This window comes from Urocitellus parryii, chromosome 5 (assembly GCF_045843805.1).
Source record: "Urocitellus parryii isolate mUroPar1 chromosome 5, mUroPar1.hap1, whole genome shotgun sequence".
NCBI classification, from domain to species: domain Eukaryota; kingdom Metazoa; phylum Chordata; class Mammalia; order Rodentia; family Sciuridae; genus Urocitellus; species Urocitellus parryii.
Genome location: NC_135535.1, coordinates 66,281,658 through 66,306,620, shown reverse-complemented (window position 1 = coordinate 66,306,620; position 24,963 = coordinate 66,281,658). Strand labels below are relative to the sequence as shown.

The following is a 24,963-nucleotide window of genomic DNA, read 5'->3' as shown; positions in this document are numbered from 1 at the left end:
ATGATTTTTTCACATAAGCCTTTGATCCACCAGGTATAATTGTAGTCTGCACCATGCTTACAGTGTCATGAGAAGGCAACAGTACTATATTTTTTTGTTTAATGCTGTATCCTACAAAATACCTTCACATTGTTTAGCTTACTTAGACATAGGAAAAGGGTTCTTTATTTTTTTATTGTTGTTTTGGTATCAGGGATTGAACCCAGGTGTGCCTAACCACTGAGCCCCAGACCTTTTTTTTTTTTTTTTTTTTGAGACAGGGTCTCACCAAGTTGCCAAGACTGGCTTTGAATCTGTAATTTTCTGCCTCAGCCTCCCAAGCTGCTGGATTACAGGCATGTACCACTGTGCTGGCTAGGTGTTATTTCAGTTGTACAGATGAGTAAACTATGGTTGCAAAGCAGAGAATGGACTAGAAGGTAGGTGACTTAACATAGAAACCCCTGGTAGGCATCATCCACATGGATGGAATGAATGAAATTTACTTATTATTTGTAGAATTGACTGGATTTCCCAGCTACTTCCCAGGCTGAGGCAGGAGGATTGAAAGTTTGACGACAGCCTCAGCCAGCCCTATCTCAAAATAAAAAATAAAAAGGACTGTGGATGTAGTTCAGTGGTAGAGTGCCAAAACAAAAAAGAACAGGATGGACATCATGATTATTTCAGCATGGGGATATAAATGACCCAAGAGTCAACTGAGGTTTCTGATTTGAGCAGTGGACGCCACAAATTGTGATAGGATTAGGTTTGGAGAGAGAGTAGATAATGAGTTTGCTTTTGGGATATGTTGAGTTTTAAGATGTCTTAAGGATTTATTTAGGGGGATCATGATTTTAAGACAGGAAAAATATTAGTCTGAAACTGTGGGGTAGAACTACCAGTATATTCAGGGATCGTTAATGTTGGTAGTTGTTAAAAGCCTGAGAGTGGAAGAAATCACCTATGGAAAAATATGTAGAAGGCTGGATGGAACACGATAAAACCCTATATTCAAAGTGTTGTCTACTGCTTGTATCATAATCATCTGAGGGGGCTGGGGCTGTAGCTCAGTGGCAGAGCACTTGCTATCATGTGTGAGGCACTGGGTTTGATCCTCAGCACCACATAAAAATAAATAAATAAAAATTAAAAAAAAAAATCACCCAAGGAGCCTGTTAAAAACAGAATCCTTCAGGGTGCAGTGGCATACACCTGTAATCTTAGTAACTTGGGCTAGGCAGGATGATTGTAAGTTCAACGCCAGCCTCAGCAACTTAGAGACCATGTCTCAAAATAAAAATAAAGACTGGGAATGTGGCTCAGTTGTAGAGCATATCCAAGTTCAATCCCCAGTACTCCAAATAGCAAAACAAAAACAAAACAACTAGAATCTACACTGTGAATATGCTGAATGTCACATTAATTATACACTTAAAAATTGGTCAGCACGGTAAATTTTGTTATATGTATATGTAGTTTACCACAATAAAAGAATACAACAAAATAGAACATCTAAATCCTATTTCAGACCTGAACTAGTACCTCTGGGTTCATAATTTAAACCTGTTAAGCATCTTGAAATTCTAGTTAATGTATCTTTCCTAGTATCTATAATTGCTGTGCCAAGCCTGGGCATGTTAGAAACTTGAACTGCCACAGAAAGAGAAAATACATTCCCTATTGACCACTTCCTTTAGTCAGGTCAGTGGCTCTTCATTACAGATTGCATTGTGAGGTTTTGCCCAAAGGCAGGCCTAATTAAAAACACCTAAAAAAAAAAAAAATTTTTTTTTTTGATACCTGGGATTGAAATCAGGACTGCTTTACTATTGAGAGACATTCCCAGTCCTTATTATTTTTTTGAGACAATCCTCCTCTGTTTCCTGTGTCATTGAGATTGCAGGCTTGTTCCAGCAATCATGATTGGCTTTTTTTTTTTTTTAATGGGGTACCAGGGATTGAACTCAGGGGCATTCAACCACTGAGCCACATCCCCATCCCTATTTTGTATTTTATTTAGAGACAGGGTCTCATTGAGTTGTTTAGCTCCTGGCTTTTTGCTGAGGCTGGCTTTGAAGTCGTGATCCTCCTGCCTCAGACTCCTGAGCCACTGGGATTACAGGCATGTGCCACTGCACCCAACGAAGCCTGGTCTAATTTTTAATGACCTTTAAGAGTTGGGGATATGGATCAGTGCTAAGAGCATTTGTCTACCATGCACAGGCCCTGGTTTTGATCACCAGTACCACAAACAGAAACCTAGGAATAGTCTATTCCACATCCTACAACTAAGGATCATATTCTTCATCTAAATACCCTTGCTCACTGATCTTTGAATTCATTCTCCTCAGGGATTGTCCCAAATAATGGGGAACAGACATTCTTTCAGTTGCATGCTTTGGACATTTTGCCAAAAGCTTCTGCTAGGTTTTCAGGCTGCCTCACTGTTCCAGGACAGTGAACATAATTCTCAAGTTAAAAGTCTTTTCAGTATCTTTTTCTGCCTTCCCATCTTACTGCCTCCAGAATCTTAATCTGTTCCTTTCTTTCTCTTCTATCAGTGATTCAGGGATCAGATGCCCTGAAGAGTAGAAGACTTCGGTCCCAACTGGTGTTGCCAAAGCAGCATACTAATTCCATGCCATGGTCCTGGGTCAAGATCTGCACAATCTGATTGGCCATATCACCTCGGATGGCAAGGGAATGGAAGTGATCAAAATCGTGGAGTCCCAGCTTTCGGAGACGCCTTGCAGCTGCTCGGTAACACTTCCAAGGCTGTGGCTCCACAAGAAGGTAGCGGCAGAGGGAGGAAAGATGGGCCAGGAACTCCCACAGGCCATGGTCCCCATGGTTCAGATGAATCCACATGGTTATTGACATACAGAAGCCAATGTCAAAAACTGAACGTCCAAATTGACTTAAGAAGGAGCTCAAGAGAACCTTCCGGGTCCTTTGATTCATGAAGTCCAGGGTGATAAAATTCAAGCCATCAGGAAAAGGACATTCTTTTTTAGCTCGCTCCACCAGGACTGGATCTATGTCACAGCATAGGAGACGGAGTTCTCTGGAGGCATCTGAGCAGTTCTCCCCATCATGTAAGGAAAGGAAGTGTTTGTATAGAGCCACACTCAGATCCTAAAGGAATCCAAAAGAGTCATTGCAGTATTCAACATTGAATGGAAGACAAATCTCTCATCCTCTAAGACTGCCATACTTACTTCTGGCTTTATAGGATGTGAGCCTCCTAATTATAACCTACAGAGGTTTGTAGTTTTTCTTGAGCAGACTCTCAGCGCCCTCCAGGGGTCATAGACTGTAAATGCACTATCCCTATATTTTCTTGATAACTGCTGGTTGGGTTGTATGGTTCAAAGTGATAGCTCAATGATACTGCAAAGGAGCCTAGAGCAATATTTTCTGGCTTAAATAATATGCTGGTAAACACATCTTTAAAAAAAATATATATATATATATTAGTTATTTATGGTCTTTTATTTTTGTTTATTTTATTTGTGGTGCTGAGAATTGAACCCAGTGCTTCACACATGCTAGGCAAGTGCTCTACCACTGAGCCAGAACCCCAGCCCTAAATTCATCTTTTTTGGGGTATCTCAGACCCAAATGAAAAGGAAAGTGGTCCAGGAGCGTAACCAGTGTCCCTTACCAGGAAGGTAAGGAATAGAGCAAGCACCATCTTATGAAAACCTGTTTCTCAGAATAGAAACCTGTGGTTGGAAAAGATCTAGATTCCAAAAATCCTCATTTAGCCTTCATTCTACATCTTTTAGTTTACATACTGTTTTATACTTCATCAACTCCTTCTGAGACTTATTCTGCTTCTGCAGCCATCATTCCCAAAATACACTAATGATCTACTTCTAGCCAAATCCAACTATTTATGATTTTCACTACCTTACGAACTTCTTGACTCTTAAAGAAGTCACTCTCTCCTTTTGCTAACTTTGATTTCTATAATCATTATAATCAACTCTAATTTGTGTTTTTCTATATAATTTTTTACATTAGGTTCCTTTCTAACGTATCACGATTCTTAAAGCTTCTTTTTCTTCCTAATACTGGGAATTGAACAAGGGGCGCTCTACCACGAGGTAAATTCCCTGCCCCATTTATTTTTCATTTTGAGATGGCTGGCCTCCAACTTGCTATTATCCTGCCTCAGCCTCCTGAATAGCTGGGATTACAGGTGTGTGCTACCATGCCTGACTTGTCCTCTCAAACTTTAATGGACACATAAATCACTGATATATAAAATATACATGCTGACTTAGTAGATCTGGGGTGAGGGCTGAGATTGGTTTGTATATATTTATTTTTTGCGATGCTGGGAATCGAACCCAGGGCTTCACACATGCCAGGTAAGTTGCTCTACCACTGAGCCACATTCCCAGCCCTGAGATTATATATTTTTAATAAGCTGTCAAATCATGCCAGTGTTCAAAAATTAGTAGCAAGGCCCCAAACCACAGTGCTTATTTTCTCCCCATTCTCTGTTTACTTCTTCCATACTTTCTCATCTTGTCTGATATTGGGTGTGGTCCCATTTAACTAGTCAATCACATCAGTGAAGGGCTGGATCCCCAGTACCAGGCCAAAAAAAGACATGAATGTTCCCCAGGTTATTAAATGAAAAGCAAGGTATAAAATAGTGTGCTTCTATTATTAAAATTAAATGATGGGGGATGTTTATACATTTATTTATACATTTGTAAATGTTCAGGTATACACAGGATGGATACCCAAGCAATTACACTCATTGGTGCCACTGTGTGGGGGGAAAGGAGGATTTAGGGTTGACAGTAAAGACTTACTTTTTACTATGAAGTCATCCCTTATTATCCATGGTGAACTGGTTTGAGGACCCCAGAGGATACTGAAATCCAAGGATGCTCATGTTATATTAAATAGTTGTGACTGTATCGTTTAGGGAATAATAAGAATAAAAAAAAAATGTGTTCATGTTCAGTACAGACAAAATTTTTTTAAAAAAATGTATTTTCAATCCATGGTTGATTAAATCCACAGATGCAGACCCATAGAAAAGCCATCTGTAGACTTTGTATTTTGATTTTTTTAAAATCAAATATAAACATTTTTTAAAAATATTTTATTTTTTAGTTGCAGTAGGACACAACACCTTTATTTTATTTATTTTTATGTGGTATTGTGGATCGAACCCAGGGCCTCGCACATGATAGGCGAGTGCTCTACCGCTGAGCACAACCCCAGCCCCAAATATATTTTTAAAAGTGCAAAATAGAAAGCTCTTTATAATGCACAGTCACGGGCTGGGATCATGGCTCAGTGGTAGAGTGCTTGCCTCATATCTGTGAGGCACAGGGTTCGATTCTTAGCATCACGTATAAATAAATGAATAAAATAAAGGTACATCAACACTAAAAAAAAAAAGAAAAGAAAAGAAAAAGAAAATGCGTGGTCACACTTAGGACCATTCATTCCTTTAGTTAATTTCAACTATGTCCTTGCTTCTGATGTGTGTAAGATATACTACTCAACTTTAAAATCTCTGGTGTTTTCTTAATTCCTTATATGAAATTCCAAGCCGTAAGCCCAATGTCTCTTTTTCATTGCTTTTCCCAGATTTCCTATATCATCATGGTAGAGAAATGTTTGCAGGGACACCCACACATCTGCTCATTCCAGTCTTTGGGAATGTATCCAAATGTTCTCCCCCTCTTCTGTACCTCAAGGTCTTAAATCATCTTCTAAAGTCTTCTTCCAAAAGTCTCAGACAATAAAATTGTCTGCACCTCTTCCAGCCCCTATCCTGGTGTGATGAGTAGGGGAACCAACTTTTGAAGCATTTGCAATCACGGGGTGAGATAGCCTGCTCCTCTAGGCTATCCTATTGGCTACAAATAGGTGAGAGGCATTTCCTTATTTTGCATGTGGTTGGACTATAATTATTTTATGTCTAAGAATACTCTGTAGTAAGAAGAGTGGCAAGACCTCCATCTGGCTCCAGGGTCTGTCCTGTACTGTGCATGCGTAACACCTACAAGTCTGTTTCAGGCACGATTCTGTCACTACTGGCCCATCTCTCCCAGTTGCCCAATCCAACTGCACACTCTCAAACACAAATCCCCGGAAGCCGCCTCTCCCCAGTCAGGTCGCCAGCCAAGCAAAGAGGAGGCAAACGCAGTGAGTTCAGAACCGTGGCCCTCCCCACCGGGGTCTGGGAAAGAGAACGGGAACTTGGCATGGAGTTGGTCAACATTAAGTTTAAAGCCTGTTTTGGTGGTGTGATGCCACGCCCTATCCAGAACCACACTGGAGGAGCAGACAGCCAACCACTTGACTCCCGGAGCTCAGATCCCTCGCCCGTCACTCACCCCGGAGTTACACCCCACGTCGAGCCCCAGGATCGGCCTTGCCTCGGAACGCTCGGGAGGGAAGAGCCTTCGAAGCAGCTCCGGGGGCAGGAGGCGAAGCCGTTGCTCTGGAGGGTGAAAGCGGGAATAATGAGGGAAATTTCCGAACGGAGCGGCCCCGGGTTCCAGAACCCGTGGCTCCTCTTCTGCCGCATTCTCCCCAATACCCTCTCCCGGCAGTTTCGCGGGCTCCGCCATTAGCCTAAGCCCCGCCTCAGATCCGGCGGAACCGGAAATCGGTATCCTACAGCCACAGAGGACGGTAGCGGCGCTGGCGTTCGTGCGCAAAATGACGTAAAAAGACCGGAGGCAATCTTTTAGGTGGTGAAGAGGCTGCGTTTTCTTCGGGGTACACTCAGTGTGCTTGGCGATGTGCTGACTCCTGGGACTTGTATTGTTTTATTAAACCCTGGCCACAGCCCTAGGAGGGGTTTAGTAATGTCATCCACGGTTTACAGGGAGGAAACAGTGCAGAACTGTTAAGTAGTTTGCCCAAGACCAGTTTGAAATGGGCGACTTGACCAGAGCAACGTCGTTGTTAGGGTTTTGGAACTCAGTCTTGGCCTAATTCCTTTTCTTTACGAATGCATAAAGTGAGACCCAGAGAAAAGTAATTATTTGGGTTCGCACAGTTAAACTGACACACTGGGTTAGGGAAAGGGTAGCTGGGAGGGCTGGGGATGTGGCTGAAGTGGTAGTGCGCTCGCCTAGCATGCGTGAGGCACTGGGTTCGATTCTCAGCACCATAAAGATATTGTGTCTACCTAAAACTAAAAAATATTTTAAAAGAGAATCTATTCTTGGAAGTGGGCTGGGGATATAGCTCAGTAGTAGAGTGCTTCTTTTTTTTTTTTTTTTTTTTAGTAGAGTGCTTCTTGCCTGGCATGCAGAAGGACCTGGGTTCAATACCCATTACTAAGAAAAAAAAGAAAGATTGCCACAAGGGTAGCCCGGAGCTTCAGGTTACTTGGTACCAGAAGTCTCAGATGGCTCTGCTTGCCAGGACCTACAAGTGGACAAGGCAGCTGTAGACAGTGCACTCCTTTAGAGACAAGGACCATGCCCCAAGATCCCGAACTTACCTTCCAAGCTCTTTACATATGTTAATCTTCACAGAAACCTGGTAAGGAAAGGTCCATAATTATGATTCTTTTTTTTTTTTGTAGTTGAGTTCATTGGTGCACAACGAAGTAGTGTTAGAAATACCGAAGTGCTGCAAGAAATCAAACACATGCTCATATGTGGGTCTGTTGCTGGAAGCTCTGTCCTTGTCTCCATGCCAATCTAATAATGAGGACACAGTTTTTGAGAAAAAGGAAAAAGGTCTACTGCTTTGCTAGCAAAGGAGAAATGGGGGCTGGGGCTATAGCTCAGTGGTAGAGAGCTTGCCTAGAATGTGTGAGGCCCTGGGTTGTGTTGGCATAATTACAGCCATCTTCCTTTCCCCACCCCTACTTTATGAATAAACTGTTCTTATTCTTAAGAAATAGAAGCTATCCAGAGACTTACTGGTCTGGAGATGTGCCGGTCTCTCTCTGTTCCCTCTTTGAGAGATAGGAGAACTGCCTGTCTCTGTTCCCAAGAAACAAACTTGCCTTCCACAAAATCAGGTGATGCTTGCTATGCCAGTCACCAGGACTAAACCCACCCCTATTGCGTGGCAACGAGTCTAATCTACAAAAAGAAACATTCAAGGCGGAGTTGCTGCTGCGCTGGCACACGCTTGTGCGCTCTCGCTCACTTTCTCTTTCTCTCTCTCTCTCTCTCTCTCTCTCTCTCTCTCTCTCTCTGCAGAGCAGCCTGTCAGGCTTCTGACAATAAACCTGCTTCTTATCCCAGATGTGTGAGTGATCAGTTCTATGTCACTTTTCTTTCATCTGTGCCATAAAATAGGTTCCTCTCATGTCTAGAGATAAGTTTGGGCTCTGCACCAGGACTCTCTGGAGATGGCATTTAGCTTGGGGCCAGTGAATCATGTGGTGATAACCCCCTTCACTGCTGTCCTCTCTCACTCTGGTTTAGTCTAGAGCCAGGAATGCCTGACTCTAGTCACCCCAGCACTCCAACTCCTCCCAATCCAAAATCCCATCTGACTCACTTCTTGCCCATTTAGTTCCCTTCCATTTGGCTCCAGATCTAAAATCCCATCAGCTAATTCAAATTTCCACTCAGCAATGGCCCTTCTATGACTTGGACAACGAATCCTAATGGCACCTTTGATCCCAGTATTTTAGGGATCTTTACAATTTTTGACAGTACTCATGTGAGGGCTTTCTCCTTTCTCTGCTCTAAGCCTTCCCTTTGCCCCTTTTGCTCTTCTGCCCAGCTTTTACTTGCCATTAAGGCTCTGGATTCCTTCAGAGAGCCTACTTCTAGACAAACAAGGGACCAGAACCCTTCTCTCTTCTTCTATTGGCCTGCTATATTGTAAAGCCCATCAAACAGATAATTCCATTGTTATAGCAGGCAACAACGTGACAGATCAAATGGCCCAGCAGGTGGCTCTATTTTTCCTCCCCAACAAAGAATCCAACACCATTCTCCTTTCTACACTCCCAAACACTGCCCAAAACACATCTACACACCCCTGACACTACCCAAGATACCTATCACATCCTCACCTATCTAAACCACTTACTTCACCCTAACCTGTCTTCTCTAAGGAACTTTTTCAAACAATCTCTAACCCTCACCCAGACCAAATCAAATCCCTCCAGGACCTCTCCTCTTCCTGCAAGATATATATATATATATATATATATATATATATATATATATTCCTTTCTCTAACATTCACCCTCCCTCCTTTCCAACTTACCACGCAAGAGGACATTTACCAGCCAGTAGTTGGCAAATTGACTTCACATCCCCACTGTAAAACATTTCAAGTATCTCCTAGTCCTGGTTGACATATTCTCTAGAGTGGTTGAGGCCTTTCCCACCACTCACAAAAAAGAGCACAAACCATTTCTAGTGTTCTCCTTAAAGATCTCATTCCTCCCTTTAGCCTCCCTCCTTCCATCTGATAATGGGCTCCACCCAGCAACTTCAACAGCTTCCTTCACTCTCCTAATGGTACCACTCTTCCTCATCTTTACTAATAATGTTTCATAATTTTATACATTCAAACCTGGCCTAATTACCAATTGGAAAAATAGGGTTAAAAAGCCCTAGGCAGGGGCTGGGGTTGTGGCTCAGTGGTAGAGCACTTGCCTAGGACGTGTGGGGCCCTGGGTTCAATCCTCAGCACCACATAAAAATAAATAAATAAAATAAAGGCATTATGTCCAACTACCACTAAAAAATAAAATATTAAAAAAAAAATCCCTAGGCAGCGATCTCCCTAGCCAAGGCCACACTGAAGCTAACAATGAAATACAAATGGCATACTTAGCAGGTTTGATAAGAGGCCTAAGACTAAAGGAGAAAAAAGTGTCAATTTAACTTTTAGCTTGGCTGCAACACAGAAAAATGACTTCAAAACTCTCTCTCTCTCTCTCTCTCACTCCTTCTTCCTTTTACTCTCTCTCTTTCACATTCTCTCATATCACCTTAATGAAATAATTAATAATATTTTTCCTAGGACTCTTATTTTTTATATTTTTAAAAATATTTTATTTACATTTTAGTTTTCGGCAGACACAACATCTTTGTTTGTATGTGGTGCTGAGGATCGAACCCGGGCTGCACCCATGCCAGGGGAGTACACTACTGCTTGAGCCACATCCCCAGCCCCATAGGACTCTTATTTTTAAAATTGTGTATTTTTGAGCTCATACTTTTGTTCCTGTGCACCAAAATTATAATTTCTGACATTCTGCTTTGCTCAGAGACTAATTTACAAAAGTTGGCTCTTAATCTAATAAGGTTTTTTTTTTTTTTTTTTTTTTTTGTGGTGCTGGGGATAGAACCCAGAGCCTTGTGCATGCAAGACAAGCACTCTACCAATTGAGCTGTATCCCAGCTCAATAAGTTTTAAAAGTTATAAGACCTTTACTCATTTGTTCTGTGTACTGTCTTGTCTACATGTGTGTGTGTATCAAAACCAACATATAGAGTGCTTATAAACTAAAATTCAAGAATAGATCCAAATACCTTTGATTCACATGATTTAAAGTTCAATTTAAATTGGATAAAACAAGGTAATGATATCTTCAAAATCAGTAACACTTTTTTCCAGATGATCAACATTAGAAAATCTCATTTTCTATTAAATATTTTAATATAATGTCCATTGCTTCTAATGTCCATTACTTCTTCTAGGATTATCCTTCAACAGAAAAGGATGACTTAAAATGTTAACTAAATTTGCTTTTCATGGGTAACCTAAATTAAAAATGGGTGAATCAGATTTAACGTAAATGTGATAAACATTATAAATGTGGTTTTCAAAATTTGCTGCTCAATGGAAAGTTTAAGATTGCTTTATTTCTGATCTCTGCTAAAAGCAAGATAATTAAAGGTTCTAACCCAGGTTTTAGGCCCCTCAAAGTCAACAATCTTGCACTCCTGATTCTGAGAATCATACCAGCAATGAGGGAGAAGAAGCCTCTGAGCTAGCTGCAGTGGCTTCCACTCCTCCACCTGCCCTACATCCTTCACTATCCAAGCTAAGAAAAAAATTTGTATGTACAATTTTTTCTATTCTAAATGTTCTCGCCCTGTCAGCCCTCTCATCACCCAATCTCACACAGCCATTTGAGAACTCACCCCTTTACTCCTTGTCTGTGAAGTCACTGGGTCTGAGGGGGTAGTCAGAGTCCCTGGTCCATTCTCTTTTGGTGATCTCTTCCAAATCGATAGATGCCTAGGGTCCTTTACCTCCAAACCTGCCACATACACCAAGGAGTTCCAATACATAACACAGGCCTACAACCTCGCCTTTCATGAAATACACATGAGACTATCCAACACCCTCCTCCCAGAGAAGCACGGATGAGTCTGGGAACAAGCCCAAAATTGTACCAATAAAGTCCACCAATTGCGACTATAATTCCTCTGGAGGCCAAACAAGAAGGGACCAATTCATCACCTGTTTACTGACAGGTTTAAAAAGGGTAGCTCATAATGCCATCAATTATGATAAGAGGTCAGTCAGGATAAAAATGAAAACCCCTTTTCCTTTTTAAACCGCCTGACTCAGGCCCTACTTCAATACACCAATTTAGATCCTGAGTCACCTGATGGTCAAAATTTACTCATGACCTACTTCTTCTCCCAAAGCTTCCCTGACATTAAAGCTAAACTTAAAAAGTTGGAGCGAGGTCCCCTCACCCCACAGGCTCAAGTGCTTGATGTGGCCTTCAAGGTGTACGATGGCAGAGATGAAAAGGCTCACAAGAGTAAATATCAAATGCTAGCCAAAACATTTCAACAACCTGCAACTACAATCACTACCCCTATAACCCACAGAAGAACCCCCAGAACATGCTATAGGTGTGGTCAGTTGGGCCACATTTTGTTTCAATCCTCATCAGCCTCCCAGTTCCTGTCCTAAATGCTGCCAGGCGGGTCATTAGGCTGTTGATTGCCCTCTTGCCCAGCGAGGTGGGAGGTTGGTCACACAGCCCCACCACATTGTGGGCAGACCTTCTGGGACTAGCTATAGACAACTGATGAGGCTTGGAATCCCAACACCCAATGACCACCATTGCAACGCGGGAACCCAGGGTAACCATTATGGTAGCAGGTAGGCCAATCTCTTTTCTTTTGGATACCAGGGCTACATTCTCATACTGTCCAGTTTTGGGAACCCACCTCTACCTCCATGACTTCCATTGTCAGGGTGGAAGGCAAATCATATTAACCACTAAGAACCCTACCTCTTACATGCTTCATTCACAAGATCCCTTTCTCCCACTTTTTCCTCATGCCCCACTCCCTTACTAGGTCGAGATCTCCTAAGTAAATTTGGCTCATCTATTTCCTTTAATCTTCCCTTGCAGGGCTCTCTCCCAAACTTGTCCCCATTCCCACTCCTTTTCCTTCTAGAACCTACAACCACATCCTCATTAATACCCTTGTTCCCATCCTCGGTCTGTCCCCAGGTATGGGACATACACAACCCCTCTGTAGCCACACACTAAGATAGAATCCACATCACACTTAAAAACCCATCTCTGTTTCCAAACCAATACTTACTACCTCTAAACAGCCTTATGGGACTCAGACCAATCATTTCTGACCTCTTAGCCAAAGGGCTATTGCCTTGTACAGACTCCCCTTATAACACACCCATTCTCGCTGTCAAAAGACCTTCAGCTACCTTCCATCTGTTTCAAGACCTTGGCACCATCAACACAGCAGTAGCCCCTTTATACCCTATTGTTCCAGATCCATACACTCTTTTGTCCTTCATCCCTGTCTCCACAACACACTTTTAAAAAAATACCTTTGTATGGGCTGGGGATGTGGCTCAAGCGGTAGCGCGCTCGCCTGGCATGCGTGCGGCCCGGGTTCGATCCTCAGCACCACATACCAACAAAGATGTTGTGTCCGCCGAGAACTAAAAAATAAATATTAAAAAAAATTCTCTCTCTCTCTCTCTCTCTCTCCTCTCTCACTCTCTCTTTAAAAAAAAAATACCTTTGTTTTTATTTATTTATTTTTATGTGGTGCTGAGGATTGAACCAGGGCTTCTCACACTCTAGGCAAGTGCTCTACCGCTCAGCCCCAGCCCCAGCCCTCCACAACACATTTTTCTAGACCTTAAGGATGCCTTCTTGTCCATTCCCTTACACAAAGATTCCCAAGACCTTTTTGCTTTTACCTGGACTGACCCAGACACCCAGGTATCTACTCAACTTCATGGTCCTTTCACAGGATTTTAGAGATAGCCCCCACCTTTTCGGACAAGCCTTGGCCTGAGACCTCACCCACCTATCCTTGTCACTACTATTCCTCCTCTAATATGTGGATGATCTTCTTCTCTACAGTCCTTCCCTATACCATAGTAAAACCCACAAGGCCAAATTACTAAACTTCTTGGCCTTGCAAGGATATTGTGTTTCACTCTCTAAGGTTCAGCTTTCTCTTCCTACAGTCACTTATTTGGGCTTCCAACTAACCTCTTCCCACAAGCCATTACAGTGGGTTGGGAAAAAACTCATTTCTCACCTTCCTGTTCTCACTACCAAGGCTAGGTAGTGAGGTACTCTCATTCCTGGGACTATCAGAATACTTTAGGGCATGAATTCTCAATTACTCTTTGCTGGCCCAACTCCTTTACGGGGCCCCCTTGAAGAGCCCCTCATCAAACCCATCAACACTCCCCTTCAGGCCCTCCAACAAGCCCTCCTTCAGGCCCCAGTCCTTCACTTGCCCTACCTGTCTTGCCCCTTTTCTCTATATATAACAGAAAACCAAGGTTTTACCCTTGGAGCACTGGGTCACCGGTTAGGACCATCCTTTGCAGCAGTGGTATTTCTCTCAAAGTGCCTAGAGTCAATAATACAGGGATGGACACCTTGCCTTCAGGTACTAGCCTCCTCAGCCATTCTAATCCAGGAGTCAAAGAAACTAACATTTGGGTCACCTCTAACAGTACTCTTCCCCCACCACTTAACTGACTCTGCATCCTTCCCTCATTCTTTCCCTTAAAATCTCACTGATTGAGGACCCCTCTCTATCCTTCAAAACCTGCCCTCACCCTCATTTCACTGCCATCCCCCAAACAGGGCCCCTTACCTTGTGGCTCAAACAGGCACAAGTCTCCAAACTTCACCGAGAACCTGAACAACCCAAAGATCACACTGCCTCAGACGAGTAACTCCCTTTCCCCTTCTCATTACTATCAATTTCTTCTCATTCTATGGACAGAGCTGGCCTCTGGCCCAGGACTTCCAAGGCCTATCACTTCACTTTCCTCTTCCAGCTCGTTCAGGACTTACATTTTCAGGGATTCTTTTCTGACTTCACCCCTTAAATACAACAGAGATAAATGAACCTTGCTGGAACACTCAGTCTAACACCCACACCAATCCCGCTTCCTCTCCACACCATATCATCATGGGGTCAGACTTTTATATGAGCCCCCCAGAAACTTACTTCTTAGGCCAAAATAGTTTCCTCACAACATGTATCAATGCTTCTATCCCAGGTCCTGTGTCTTGATCATCCTATCTCCCCAACTCACTCTCTATACTTCTGCTGAGATGGCTAGCCTCATCCCCCACCCCACTAACAATCTAAATGGGAAGTCATTCTTCAGTCCTCTTAGGCCTTAGTTGAGCATCCTTGATGGTAACCCTGGGAACAGCAAGGGGAGCCTCGGACATAGCCTTAACTTGACCTCCCAACTTAACCAACTTGGAGAGGAAGTAACCAGAACCATCGACACTTTAACAGAGGATATCTGCCTCCTAAGGCTCTGATCATCTCCCTGGCAGAAATCACCCTACAGAACAGAAAGTCGATAGACCTAATTACAGCAGAAAAGGGAAGTACCTGCCTTTTCCTAGGAGAGCAATGTTACTATATCAACCAATCAGGAAAAATAGAACAAAACATACGGATCTTATAAAATCTAACAGCTAAGCTTTAAAGTTCTCTGGCAATTCCCTCCCTTCCTGTCTCACCAACCTATGGAACTCTATCCTTGCTTGAGTCTTACCACTTCTGGGACCCCTCACTTCCATTCTCTGCCTGGCTTTTCTGTTACCATGTGTTTTCAAGTTTTTACTGGAAACCATCATGGAAAGGACTAAGACCTTCACCAACCAAGTGATCAATTAGATGCTTCTGGGATAATATACTCACTTGACAGAAGAAACCTCCCTTTCGGACCTGCCTCTTCCCCTGTCGCCACCCCTATGCTAGCAGGAAGTAGCCATAAGAAGAGAGCTCCATCCATAAGCCACCCTAAACCCCAGTATCAAAAAAAAAATTGAGGGATGTTGGCATAATTACAGCCATCTTCCTTTCCCACCCCCACTTTATAAATACTGTTCTTTAAAAAATTTTTTTTATTTATTATTTTTTTATTGGGTTATTCAAAACATTACAAAGGTTGCAGAATCACATCAGTTACACATCCACATTTTTACATAATGCTATAATAGTAACTGTTGTATTCTGCTACCTTTCCTATCCTCTACTATCCCCCCTCCCCTCCCCTCCCATCTTCTCTCTCTACCCCATCTACTGTAATTCATTTCTCTCCTTATTTTTTTATCCCATTTCCCTCACAACTTCTTATATGTAATTTTGTATAACAATGAGGGTCTCCTTCCATTTCCATGCAATTTCCCTTTTCTCTCCCTTTCCCTCCCACCTCATGACTCTAATGTTAATCTTTTCCTCCTGCTCTTCCTCCCTGTTCTGTTCTTGGTTGCTCTCATTATATCAAAGAAGACATTTGGCATTTGTTTTTTAGGGATTGGCTAGCTTCACTTAGCATAATCTGCTCTAATGCCATCCATTTCCCCGCAAATTCCACGATTTTGTCATTTTTTAGTGCTGCGTAGTACTCCATTGTGTATAAATGCCACATTTTTTTTTTATCCATTCATCTATTGAGGGGCATCAGGGTTGGTTCCACAGTCTAGCTATTGTGAATTGTGCTGCTAAGAATATCGATGTGGCAGTATCCCTGTAGTACGCTCTTTTAAGGTCTTCAGGGAATAGTCTGAGAAGGGCAATAGCTGGGTCAAATGGTGGTTCCATTCCCAGCTTTCCCAGGAATCTCCATACTGCTTTCCATATTGGCCGCACCAATTGGCAGTCCCACCAGCAATGTACAAGAGTACCCTTTTCCCCACATCCTCGCCAGCACTTGTTGTTGTTTGACTTCATAATGGCTGCCAATCTTACTGGAGTGAGATGGTATCTTAGGGTGGTTTTGATTTGCATTTCTCTGACTGCTAGAGATGGTGAGCATTTTTTCATGTACTTGTTGATTGATTGTATGTCTTCCTCTGAGAAGTGTCTGTTCAGGTCCTTGGCCCACTTGTTGATTGGGTTATTTGTTTTCTTATTGTTTAATTTTTTGAGTTCTTTGTATACTCTGGATATTAGGGCTCTATCTGAAGTGTGAGGAGTAAACAATTGTTCCCATGATGTAGGCTCCCTGATAAATACTGTTCTTATTCTCAAGAAATAGAAGCTAGCCGGAGATAAAACTTACCAGTCTAGAGACTGCTGGTCTCTCTCTGTTCTCTCATTGATAGGAGACAACGTACCGGCCTCTGAGATGGGGAGATAGTGGTTTCTCTGTTCCTTCTTTTTTTCAATTAAAAAAAACCTCTTTTTAGTTGTAGATGGACACAATGCTTTTATTTTATTATTTTTTTTTTTATTTGGTGCTGAGGATCAAACCCAGGGCCTCACACATGCTAGGCAAACGCTACCACCAAGCTACAGCCCTAGCACTCTGTTCCCTCCTTGAGAGACAGGAGAACTGCCTGTCTCTGTTCTCAAGAAACAAAGTTGCCTTCCACAAAATCAGGTGATGCTTGCTATGCCATTCATCAGGACTAAATTAGCCCCTATTGCATGGCCATGATTCTAGCCTATAAAAAGTAACATTCAAGGTGGGATTGCTGCTGTGTGCTCTCTCTGCTCAGAGCAGCCTGTCAGGCTTCTGACAATAAACCCGCTTCTCATCCCAGGTGTATGAGTGACCAGTACTGTGTCACTTTTCTTTTAGGTTCGATCCTCATCACCACATAAAAATAAATAAATAAAATAAAGTTATTGTAAAAAAAAAAAAAAAGAAAAAGAAGCAGGGGACCTGTCCCAAAGGCTGTGAATCTGCCCATCAGGAGGAACAGGGGGCTCTTAAAGAGGTGGCTCAAAGGCTACATTGCATGTGTTCTCTGTTAGAGTTGTAATTCACTTGTAATTTGGATATAGTCATTTCTGAGATCTTCTGATACCATCCCAGAAATCTGGATTACTTCATTCCTATGATGGGTGTGTACTCAGGGACAGAAAACTGCCTAGATAGGGAAAAAAGGCAATCCTATTTTCCCAGAGATTTGGGAAGGAGAGAGACTAGAGAGGAGCAGGGAGAGAGGAAGAGAAATAAACATGTCCATTTTAAAAATAAGTTGCAGTGGTAGAGCAGCAAAGGCTAAATTCAACTCATAAAGTGGACCACTGTTACAGGTCGGTAAGGCAAATTGTACTTCTGCAGAAGGGTGTGCCCCCAAAGGGAATCCAGGGAACAAGCACACCTCTGCGAGCAGTCTGCCAGTAATCCTAACGAAGAACTGCCCCTTCCTCTGATGGGAAGAGTTCGGAGGTAAGGTCTAAGGGATTAGCTAATTTAAAATTGGGGTGGGCACAGTTGTAATTGGTTACCTGTTAGGGAAATTTAAAATGGCTGCATTCTAGCCCTTGTGGTGGCACACTCCTGTAATCCCAGCAGCTCAGGAGGCTGAAGCAGGAGGATCGAGAGTCCAAAGCCAGCCTCAGCAATAGCAAGGTGCTAAGCAACTCAGTGAAACCCTGCTCTAAGTAAAATACAAACTAGGGCTGGAGATATGGCTCAGTGGTTGAGTGCCCCTAAGTTCAATGTCCAGTACCAAAAACAAAAACAAACAAACAAAAAGCTCCATTCTACCATGTGATTTCCTAACTTAACATGGCTTTATTATACTTTGTGAAAATCTAAGTTACAGTAAACATGCCTGTGTTGCATTGCAGATTTAAGTTTGATAGAAAAGAAAACTTAAATCTTTTTTTTTTAAAGAGAGAGGAGGAGAGAGAGAGAGAGAGAGAGAGAGAGAGAGAGAGAGTTTTTTTAATATTTATTTCTTTCAGTTTTCGGCGGACACAACATCTTTGTTGGTATGTGGTGCTGAGGATCGAACCCGGGTCGCACGCATGCCCGGCAAGCGCGCTACCGCTTGAGCCACATCCCCAGCCCAGAAAACTTAAATCTTAACAGCAGCTTGCCCAAGGTCATGGTTAGAAATGATAGTACCAAGATTTGAACCCAGGCAGTTTAGTTCCAAAGGATATGCTTGCAATATTATGTTATTCCCCTATGCTTAACATAATGCCTGACACAGATACTCAACAAATATTTGAGTGAAAATTCAGTGGAAGATATTGAGCTTTGTGGGGACACCACATACCCAAATCATAACACATGAGGAGAGAGTGGGGACATGGAGTGTGGTTCTTGCTGGTTCAGGTCATAACACAGGCAGTGCTCAGCACAGCGGGCAGCTTCCTTGCAGCCTAGCATTGGAGTACAATTTGGGGAGCTTTTCTTCAGCAATGTACAAGAGGCTGTGAGTTATTTATTCCTCTTAATATATTATTTTTATTGAATATAATGACAGTAGATTCTGTTTTCAAAAAAATCGACAAAATCTTATTAAACTTTAGTCAGTTTGTCATTTTTAATTATAATGAAAATACGATAAATAAAAAAGATAAATTGAAAAAAAATTCAGTGGAAGATGCATGTAAATGACTAAAGCCAGGTTTCTTTGGGGAAAACTACAATGGAAGGGAGAAAAAAACTGAATTGAAACATACGGTGGATTGGAGCTAGGTTGTGAACTGAGCCAGATTAGACAAAAAGAAAAACTGGTAACGAGAAACCAAGGAGTCCGGCCTAGGCAACGTGTTCAGATTAGAAGCTAAAATGGCCCAGCTTATCCAACAAGGTCAGCCGGGGGTCAGCAGAGTTGTGCTCACCTTTCCCCATTAGGTCAGCCCACCTGAAAGAGACCTCCTATTATATGAGATCAGTGATTTGCTAAACTCTCTATAAGGGACTGAAGCATCATATATATATATATATATATATATATATATATATATAGCGTGGTGGCTTAAATAGGACCTGTATCTTTTCCTCCCAGTGTTTACTTTGTACTTTTTTGTGTTTCATCTTTACCTCTTCTGCTATTTCACTATTTTCTAATGACCAAAAATTATAGTGGAATTGAGTAAACCTCAGCACTCTGCACAAAAGGGTAGGGAAAAGTGGGGAGAAAAGCAATAGCATTTCTCTGTTTTTGACAGATTTTGTTGAGCTGATCTAGCCTATTTTTGTCACTAGATGATGCTAGCACAAATACTTGATGACCTTTTATTTTCAAGGAGCTGGAATCACCTGTGTGTGTGTGTGTGTGTGTGTGTGTGTGTGTTGGGGATTTATCCCAAGGCCTTGAATATGTTAGGGCAAATGCCCCCTCCCTAGCCTCATCACCTTGCTTTTCTAAACATGTTTTTCTCCTTCCCATCTTTTTCCCTTTTCTTTCTTCCTTCCTCTCTTCCTCCTTGTCTTTCTTTCGCCAGTAAAGAATTAACTTTTACTAAGGCCATGGGCATGTTTTGAATTCTCATAAAGCACTGTTCACCAGAAGAAAAATAGGCAATACACCTAGATGGAGAATAGCTGGTTCCCCCTGATGTGGGAGTTCCTCCAGAAGCAAAGATAAATGTGAGCTTCGTAATGTTACTGGTGACCTAAAATGCTTCACAGGTAACCCTATAAAGAGATGTTTTAATTTGACCCACTCTGTGATCTTTGTAACCTGTGCACATTTTGTAGAGCCTGATCTACCCAAGTGACCTGACAGACAGTATGCAGCTTCTAGACCCAGGGTCTAAGTAACCAGCCTCAACACCTCAGACAGCTATAACAGACCTTAAGAGCTTGTTTTGTACTTTGTTCAGTCAGGTTTTGTAGAAAATTTGATACTTAAGACATTTCCCAGTTATGTATGATGACAGAGGTGGAGTATCCTCTGTAAAAGAAAAACCTCACCAAATTACAAATATAAAAATAGGTATGAAGGAGAATATTTAGTACAGGCACAGTGGCACACACCTGTAATCTCAATGATTCAAGTGACTAAGGCAGGAAGATTACAAGTTCAAGGCCAGTCTCAGCAATTTTAGCAAGACTCTTTCTGAGAATTAAAAAAGGAATATAGCTCAGTGGTAGAGCATTCCTGAATTCAATCCCCAAAACTGCAAAAAAAAAGGATAATATTTATAACAACTAATATCAAATTATAAAATATTAAAAGCTGACATGTATTCCAACATCATAAAAATTCCCATAATAGTTTGATTAATTAGATATTAGTCATACTCAAATATTAGCTTTTCTTCTTACAAATGTTTTTGGCTGCATACTATTTTTAAAAATATTTTTTAGATGTAGATGGACACAATACCTTTTTTTTTGTTTGTTTATTTTTATGTAGTGCAGGGAATCGAACCCAGTGCTTCACACATGGTAGGCAAGCACTCTACCACTGAGACACATCCCTGTCCCTTGACTACATACTATTTTATTACTTTGCTTAATTATACCATTGTAGAAAGAGACTAGAAAGAATTCAGTCTTCAGCCAGGCGCAGTGGCACAAAGCCTGGTAATCCCACTGACTTGGGAGACTGAGGCAGGAGGACTGCAAGTTCCAGGCTAGCTTAACAATTTAGGGAAACCCTAAGCAATTTAGCAAGAACTTTTCTCAAAATAAAAAGAACAGGGAATGTAGCTCAGTGGTAAAGCATTCCTAGGTTCAATTCCCAGTACTCCAAACAAAAACAAAAACAAAGTAGAACAAGATAGACAAAAGATGGAAAATAGTATACAAAAGATAGAATCTAGCCTCAGAGATCTGATCTAATATTCAATAATGAGAGTTCCAGAGGAGAAAGTAGAGGGAACTATCAAAAATCATCTCTCAAATAACAGTCAAAGAAATTAAAGACAATTCAAGAAAATATCCAGAATTGAAGGCCCTTCAGGTGTCAATGAAATGAATGAAAATAGTTCCATGAAAGACATTACATGGCAAATTTTCAGAACACTGATGACAAAGAGGAAATCTTATATATATTCCAGAAAGAACACAAACAACAACAACAACAACAACAAGAGATTTCATACCAAGCATCAAGAGTCATAATAGCTGTGGATTTCTTGGCAGCCACACTGGAATCTAGAAGGTAATGTAACAATGCTTTGAAATAGCCAAATTGTTACCAAAGGCTCAGTCCTCATCTCTGATGCCAATCCAATAATGAAGACAAGGTTTTGAAAAAAAAGGTTTTTGAAAAGGTTTTTGAAAAGAAGATTTATTGATTTGCCAGCAAAGGAGAAACACAGGAGACTCCTGTCCCAGAGTTTGTGGTTCTCCCTATTAGGAGAAAGTTAGGGAGAAGAAGGTCACAGAAGAGAAGGTTGGGGAAAAGAGAAAAACATGTCAGTTTTAGAGCAACAAGGGATATAATCAAAGCATAAAGTGAACCACTGTTATAAAATGACAGTTTGAAGACATGTTCAGAAATGAATATCTTCCATAAGCTCTTTCTGGAGCTCCTGGAGAACATTCTCCACTAGAATGAGTTAGAAAACCAAGAAAAAAAGTTCATGGACTCTAGAAAAGTGGTTTCTAATAGCAGAGATCCCTGGGATGGAGATGAAGGAAAAGTCCAGGACAACAAATAAGCAGCAGGACTTCAGCTCAAACAATCAGTTTAATTAGGCAAGAGATCCTGGGAAGAAGGTCAATTTGATGAAATTGATAGAACATCTAATGAATCAGGATATATTGAGAGGATATGCACCCATTTAGGGGAGAGTTAAGTGCTAAGTTATTAATAAGGACATAAAAAATTAAGCAAATGAACAAAAAACTAACATTTTTTTTGTGTGTGTATGTGTATGTGTGTACTGGGGATTTGGGGATTGAACCCAAGGGACTCTACAACTGAGCTACATGTCCAGCCCTTTTTAAAATTTTTATTTTGATAAAGGGTTTTGCTGATTTGCCCAGACTATCTTTGAACTTGTGATCCTCCGCCTCAGTCTCTCAAATTGCTGGAATTACAGGTGTCCACTATTGCACCCAGCAATAACAATCAAGTTCCAGAAAAGCAAAACATTGTATAAGAAAGGAAAAGTAATTATCATACATTACGAATGGCCAACATAGTTTACAGTCTTGATAAGGTGAGAATTGAATTTTGATTAACATACACTTATAGCCAAATTAGAATGAGGTAGGGTGGTGGAAGGTAGTAAGAAAAATATGCATGTTTATGTTTGTGTATGTTCATACGTTGATTTCTATATCTCTTTCCCACTTTGTTTTTAATACTTCCTGATTTTTTTCTCTGACTGCCCTTTTTTCCTCTTCAAACATATTTTCCAAGCTGTCTATAATGCACGTATAGTAACTTTGTAGTCAGAAAAATAAAAATAGTACAGGTCATTACAAAGAAAAGGTTAGAAACCATGTCTCCAAACATCCTCAGTTTTTCTTCTTAATTTATCACAGACTACCATCTGTAAATTATTTGAACCTACTTATTTTTTCAGCAAGTATCACTGCTTGGGCATAATGAATTCACAAGTTCACCCTGCTGTGCAAATTATTTCATAGTATTATAGAGCCTTACATTTTAATTTATCATTGTTGAAACCCATTGAATTCCATTCAAGAATTCTACAAGGTGTGTTTTAGGACAACATGGCTCCAGCAAGGTCTGCGATTATAGGAACACATGTTTGTGTGAATGTGTATCCATATTCAAGGACTACCTTATCTCAGCAATACCCATATCCCTTTACCACCCTTGCTGATAATTTTTCAGTACTACCTTATCATGCTCATCCAGGTACAGCTTGGAGATGACACTCATTCAGTGGATATACAACAGGCCTTAGGGATACTGGAGTTGACAGAGTTGACCCAGGTCTGTACAGGGGCAAGTTTGGTTGAATTGAGGTGGTTCACCAGTACAAAGAGGCAGTCCCCATGGCAGTAGAAGGTCTGGTAGCCTGGTGGGGTCGCAATCCAGCCATTCCAACCCATGTTGCTGAAGTACACTCAGAATGAGTGGTGCCAGCAGTTATTGCTTTTCCTGGACTGCTGTGGATGGTGTTAAGGGTTAGCTTGGTCCTCCAGTAACTGGTCAAGGCATGGCCCAGGCCATCAGGGTAAAAAGCGACCAGGAAGGGCTGGAGCTGGGCCTAATTCCCACTCTGTTGAGGTAACCATGAGCTAATCCTGACATGCTGGCCCAGTGGGTCAGCATATGATGATGGTGAGTCACCCCTGTGTCCTGCCCATAGTTGGGCACTTCCCCTGGGTCTAGGAAGGACCCTTCAGGGCTCACTTCAAAAGTTTCCCACCATTTCACATTGTGGTGGACTAACTGGTGTACAATAGTTGTGTGATGAAGTGTTCAGGCACCACTTCCCTGGGACTTCAAAAACCTCAAAAATGTTTAGACAGTGGAAACCTGGCTCCCAGTCTCCTGGTTTACCTGTTCCTGAATGAACTGAAGTTCTGCAGAGAACACCTCTTTCTCTGGGATGCTGCTGAGGTTAAAAAGGACACGAAAAGCAGTTTTCTCTTGTCCCTGGGATGTTCTTCATGATGGAATCTTCACACGGTGTTGGTGTGACTGGAGAGTCACTATGAGTACTCCAGACCTGTGTGGTGGGCTCTCCCTCCTCCTCCCTAGATGTGAGCTGGAAGCAATCGTGCACGTAATCCAGAATGATTTTGCTCTTGCTCAGCTGCGGTGCAGCCTGAACATCTGCAGAAGTGACATCTCAAAGTCATGGCGCATGACTCAGTCTTGAGCGACATCCTCGGTGGGGTCCTGGATCTCAGCAACATTTTTTTGCCCCAATCTCAGGTATCATCAAACTAGCATGGCTCACGCCTTCTAGCAGGACTTGGCATAATGGAATGACAATCAGAATTTGGTTGCCAGCAATCATGGTGTCTTGACAGAAAAGGCATACAACAACAGTCCGTGTTTCTTGACAACACATCTTGAACACACTTGCTGGAAAGGCTCAATAGCTTTGGCAGTGGGTTTTTCGGAATGGCCCCATAAGTCATCCTCTGAAGGGTTGACCTATGGGAAAAGGCCGGGGACTGGGGCGCTGCAGGCTTGAGACACTCGGATGGGAATCCCACCAGGGACATAGGCCAGATACTCAGGTGGGGCTGCAGCAGTGTCTCAGGCTCCTATCCCTCATCTCGATGCCAAACTCACCTAGCTTTCAGCTCTTTCCCTTCTACTGTTCTCTTCTGCCTTCCCAGATTTACTACTGTAAGGGGCTTACTTAGCTCATAGTTGTGGAGATCTAAGATCATGGTGCCAGCATCTGTTTGGCTCTGATGAAGGCCTTCTGTCGATTCTACTCCTAGGTATATACCCAAAAGAAATGAAAATATGTCTATACAAAAAATAGTAATACAATTCATATAGAAAAAAGTGAAAACAACTCAAATGTCTATGTAAAATGTGGTAGATCCATATAGTAGAATATTATTTGGCAATAAAAAGGAATAAAATATCAAGGCATACTACAACATGCATGACTCTAGAAAACATGCTAACAGAAAGAAACCTGTTATGAAAGACTACATGTTGCAGGATTCCATTTCTAGATAAGTAAATTTATAATGGAAGAGAATAAATTAATAGTTGCTAGGGGATGGGGTATGAGGGAGGGAATGGGGACTAAGAGCTAAGGAGAGAGAGGGAAAAAAACTTTTCAAAAATAGATTGTGATGATGGTTGTACAACCCTTTGAATATATTAAAAAATGTTGAAGGGAACATTTTATT

At 41.7% G+C, this 24,963-nt stretch overlaps 1 protein-coding gene and 1 pseudogene across 1 annotated transcript; both read right to left on the bottom strand.

The window, feature by feature from the left end:
• Nucleotides 1-220: 220 nt before the first annotated feature.
• Nucleotides 221-6,593, bottom strand: Bcdin3d (BCDIN3 domain containing RNA methyltransferase). The gene is made up of 2 exons (XM_026407036.2): nt 6,354-6,593; nt 221-3,117 (listed from the first exon to the last, which is right to left on the bottom strand). The coding sequence occupies exons 1-2, from the start codon at nt 6,588-6,590 to the stop codon at nt 2,548-2,550; spliced, it is 807 nt and encodes a 268-aa protein (XP_026262821.2). The 5' UTR covers nt 6,591-6,593; the 3' UTR covers nt 221-2,547.
• A 16,346-nt stretch (nt 6,594-22,939) lies between these two features.
• Nucleotides 22,940-24,104, bottom strand: LOC113195467 (bone morphogenetic protein 4 pseudogene; annotated as a pseudogene).
• Nucleotides 24,105-24,963: the final 859 nt, after the last annotated feature.

Bases quoted from the DNA above. Each gene is read 5' to 3' on its own strand.
- Bcdin3d (XM_026407036.2), bottom strand. From the start codon at position 6,590: ATGGCGGAGCCCGCGAAACTGCCGGGAGAGGGTATTGGGGAGAATGCG. The intron at 3,118-6,353 runs GTGAGTGACGGG...GGATTCCTTTAG, and splicing joins ACGTGGGGTGTAACTCCGGG to GATCTGAGTGTGGCTCTATA.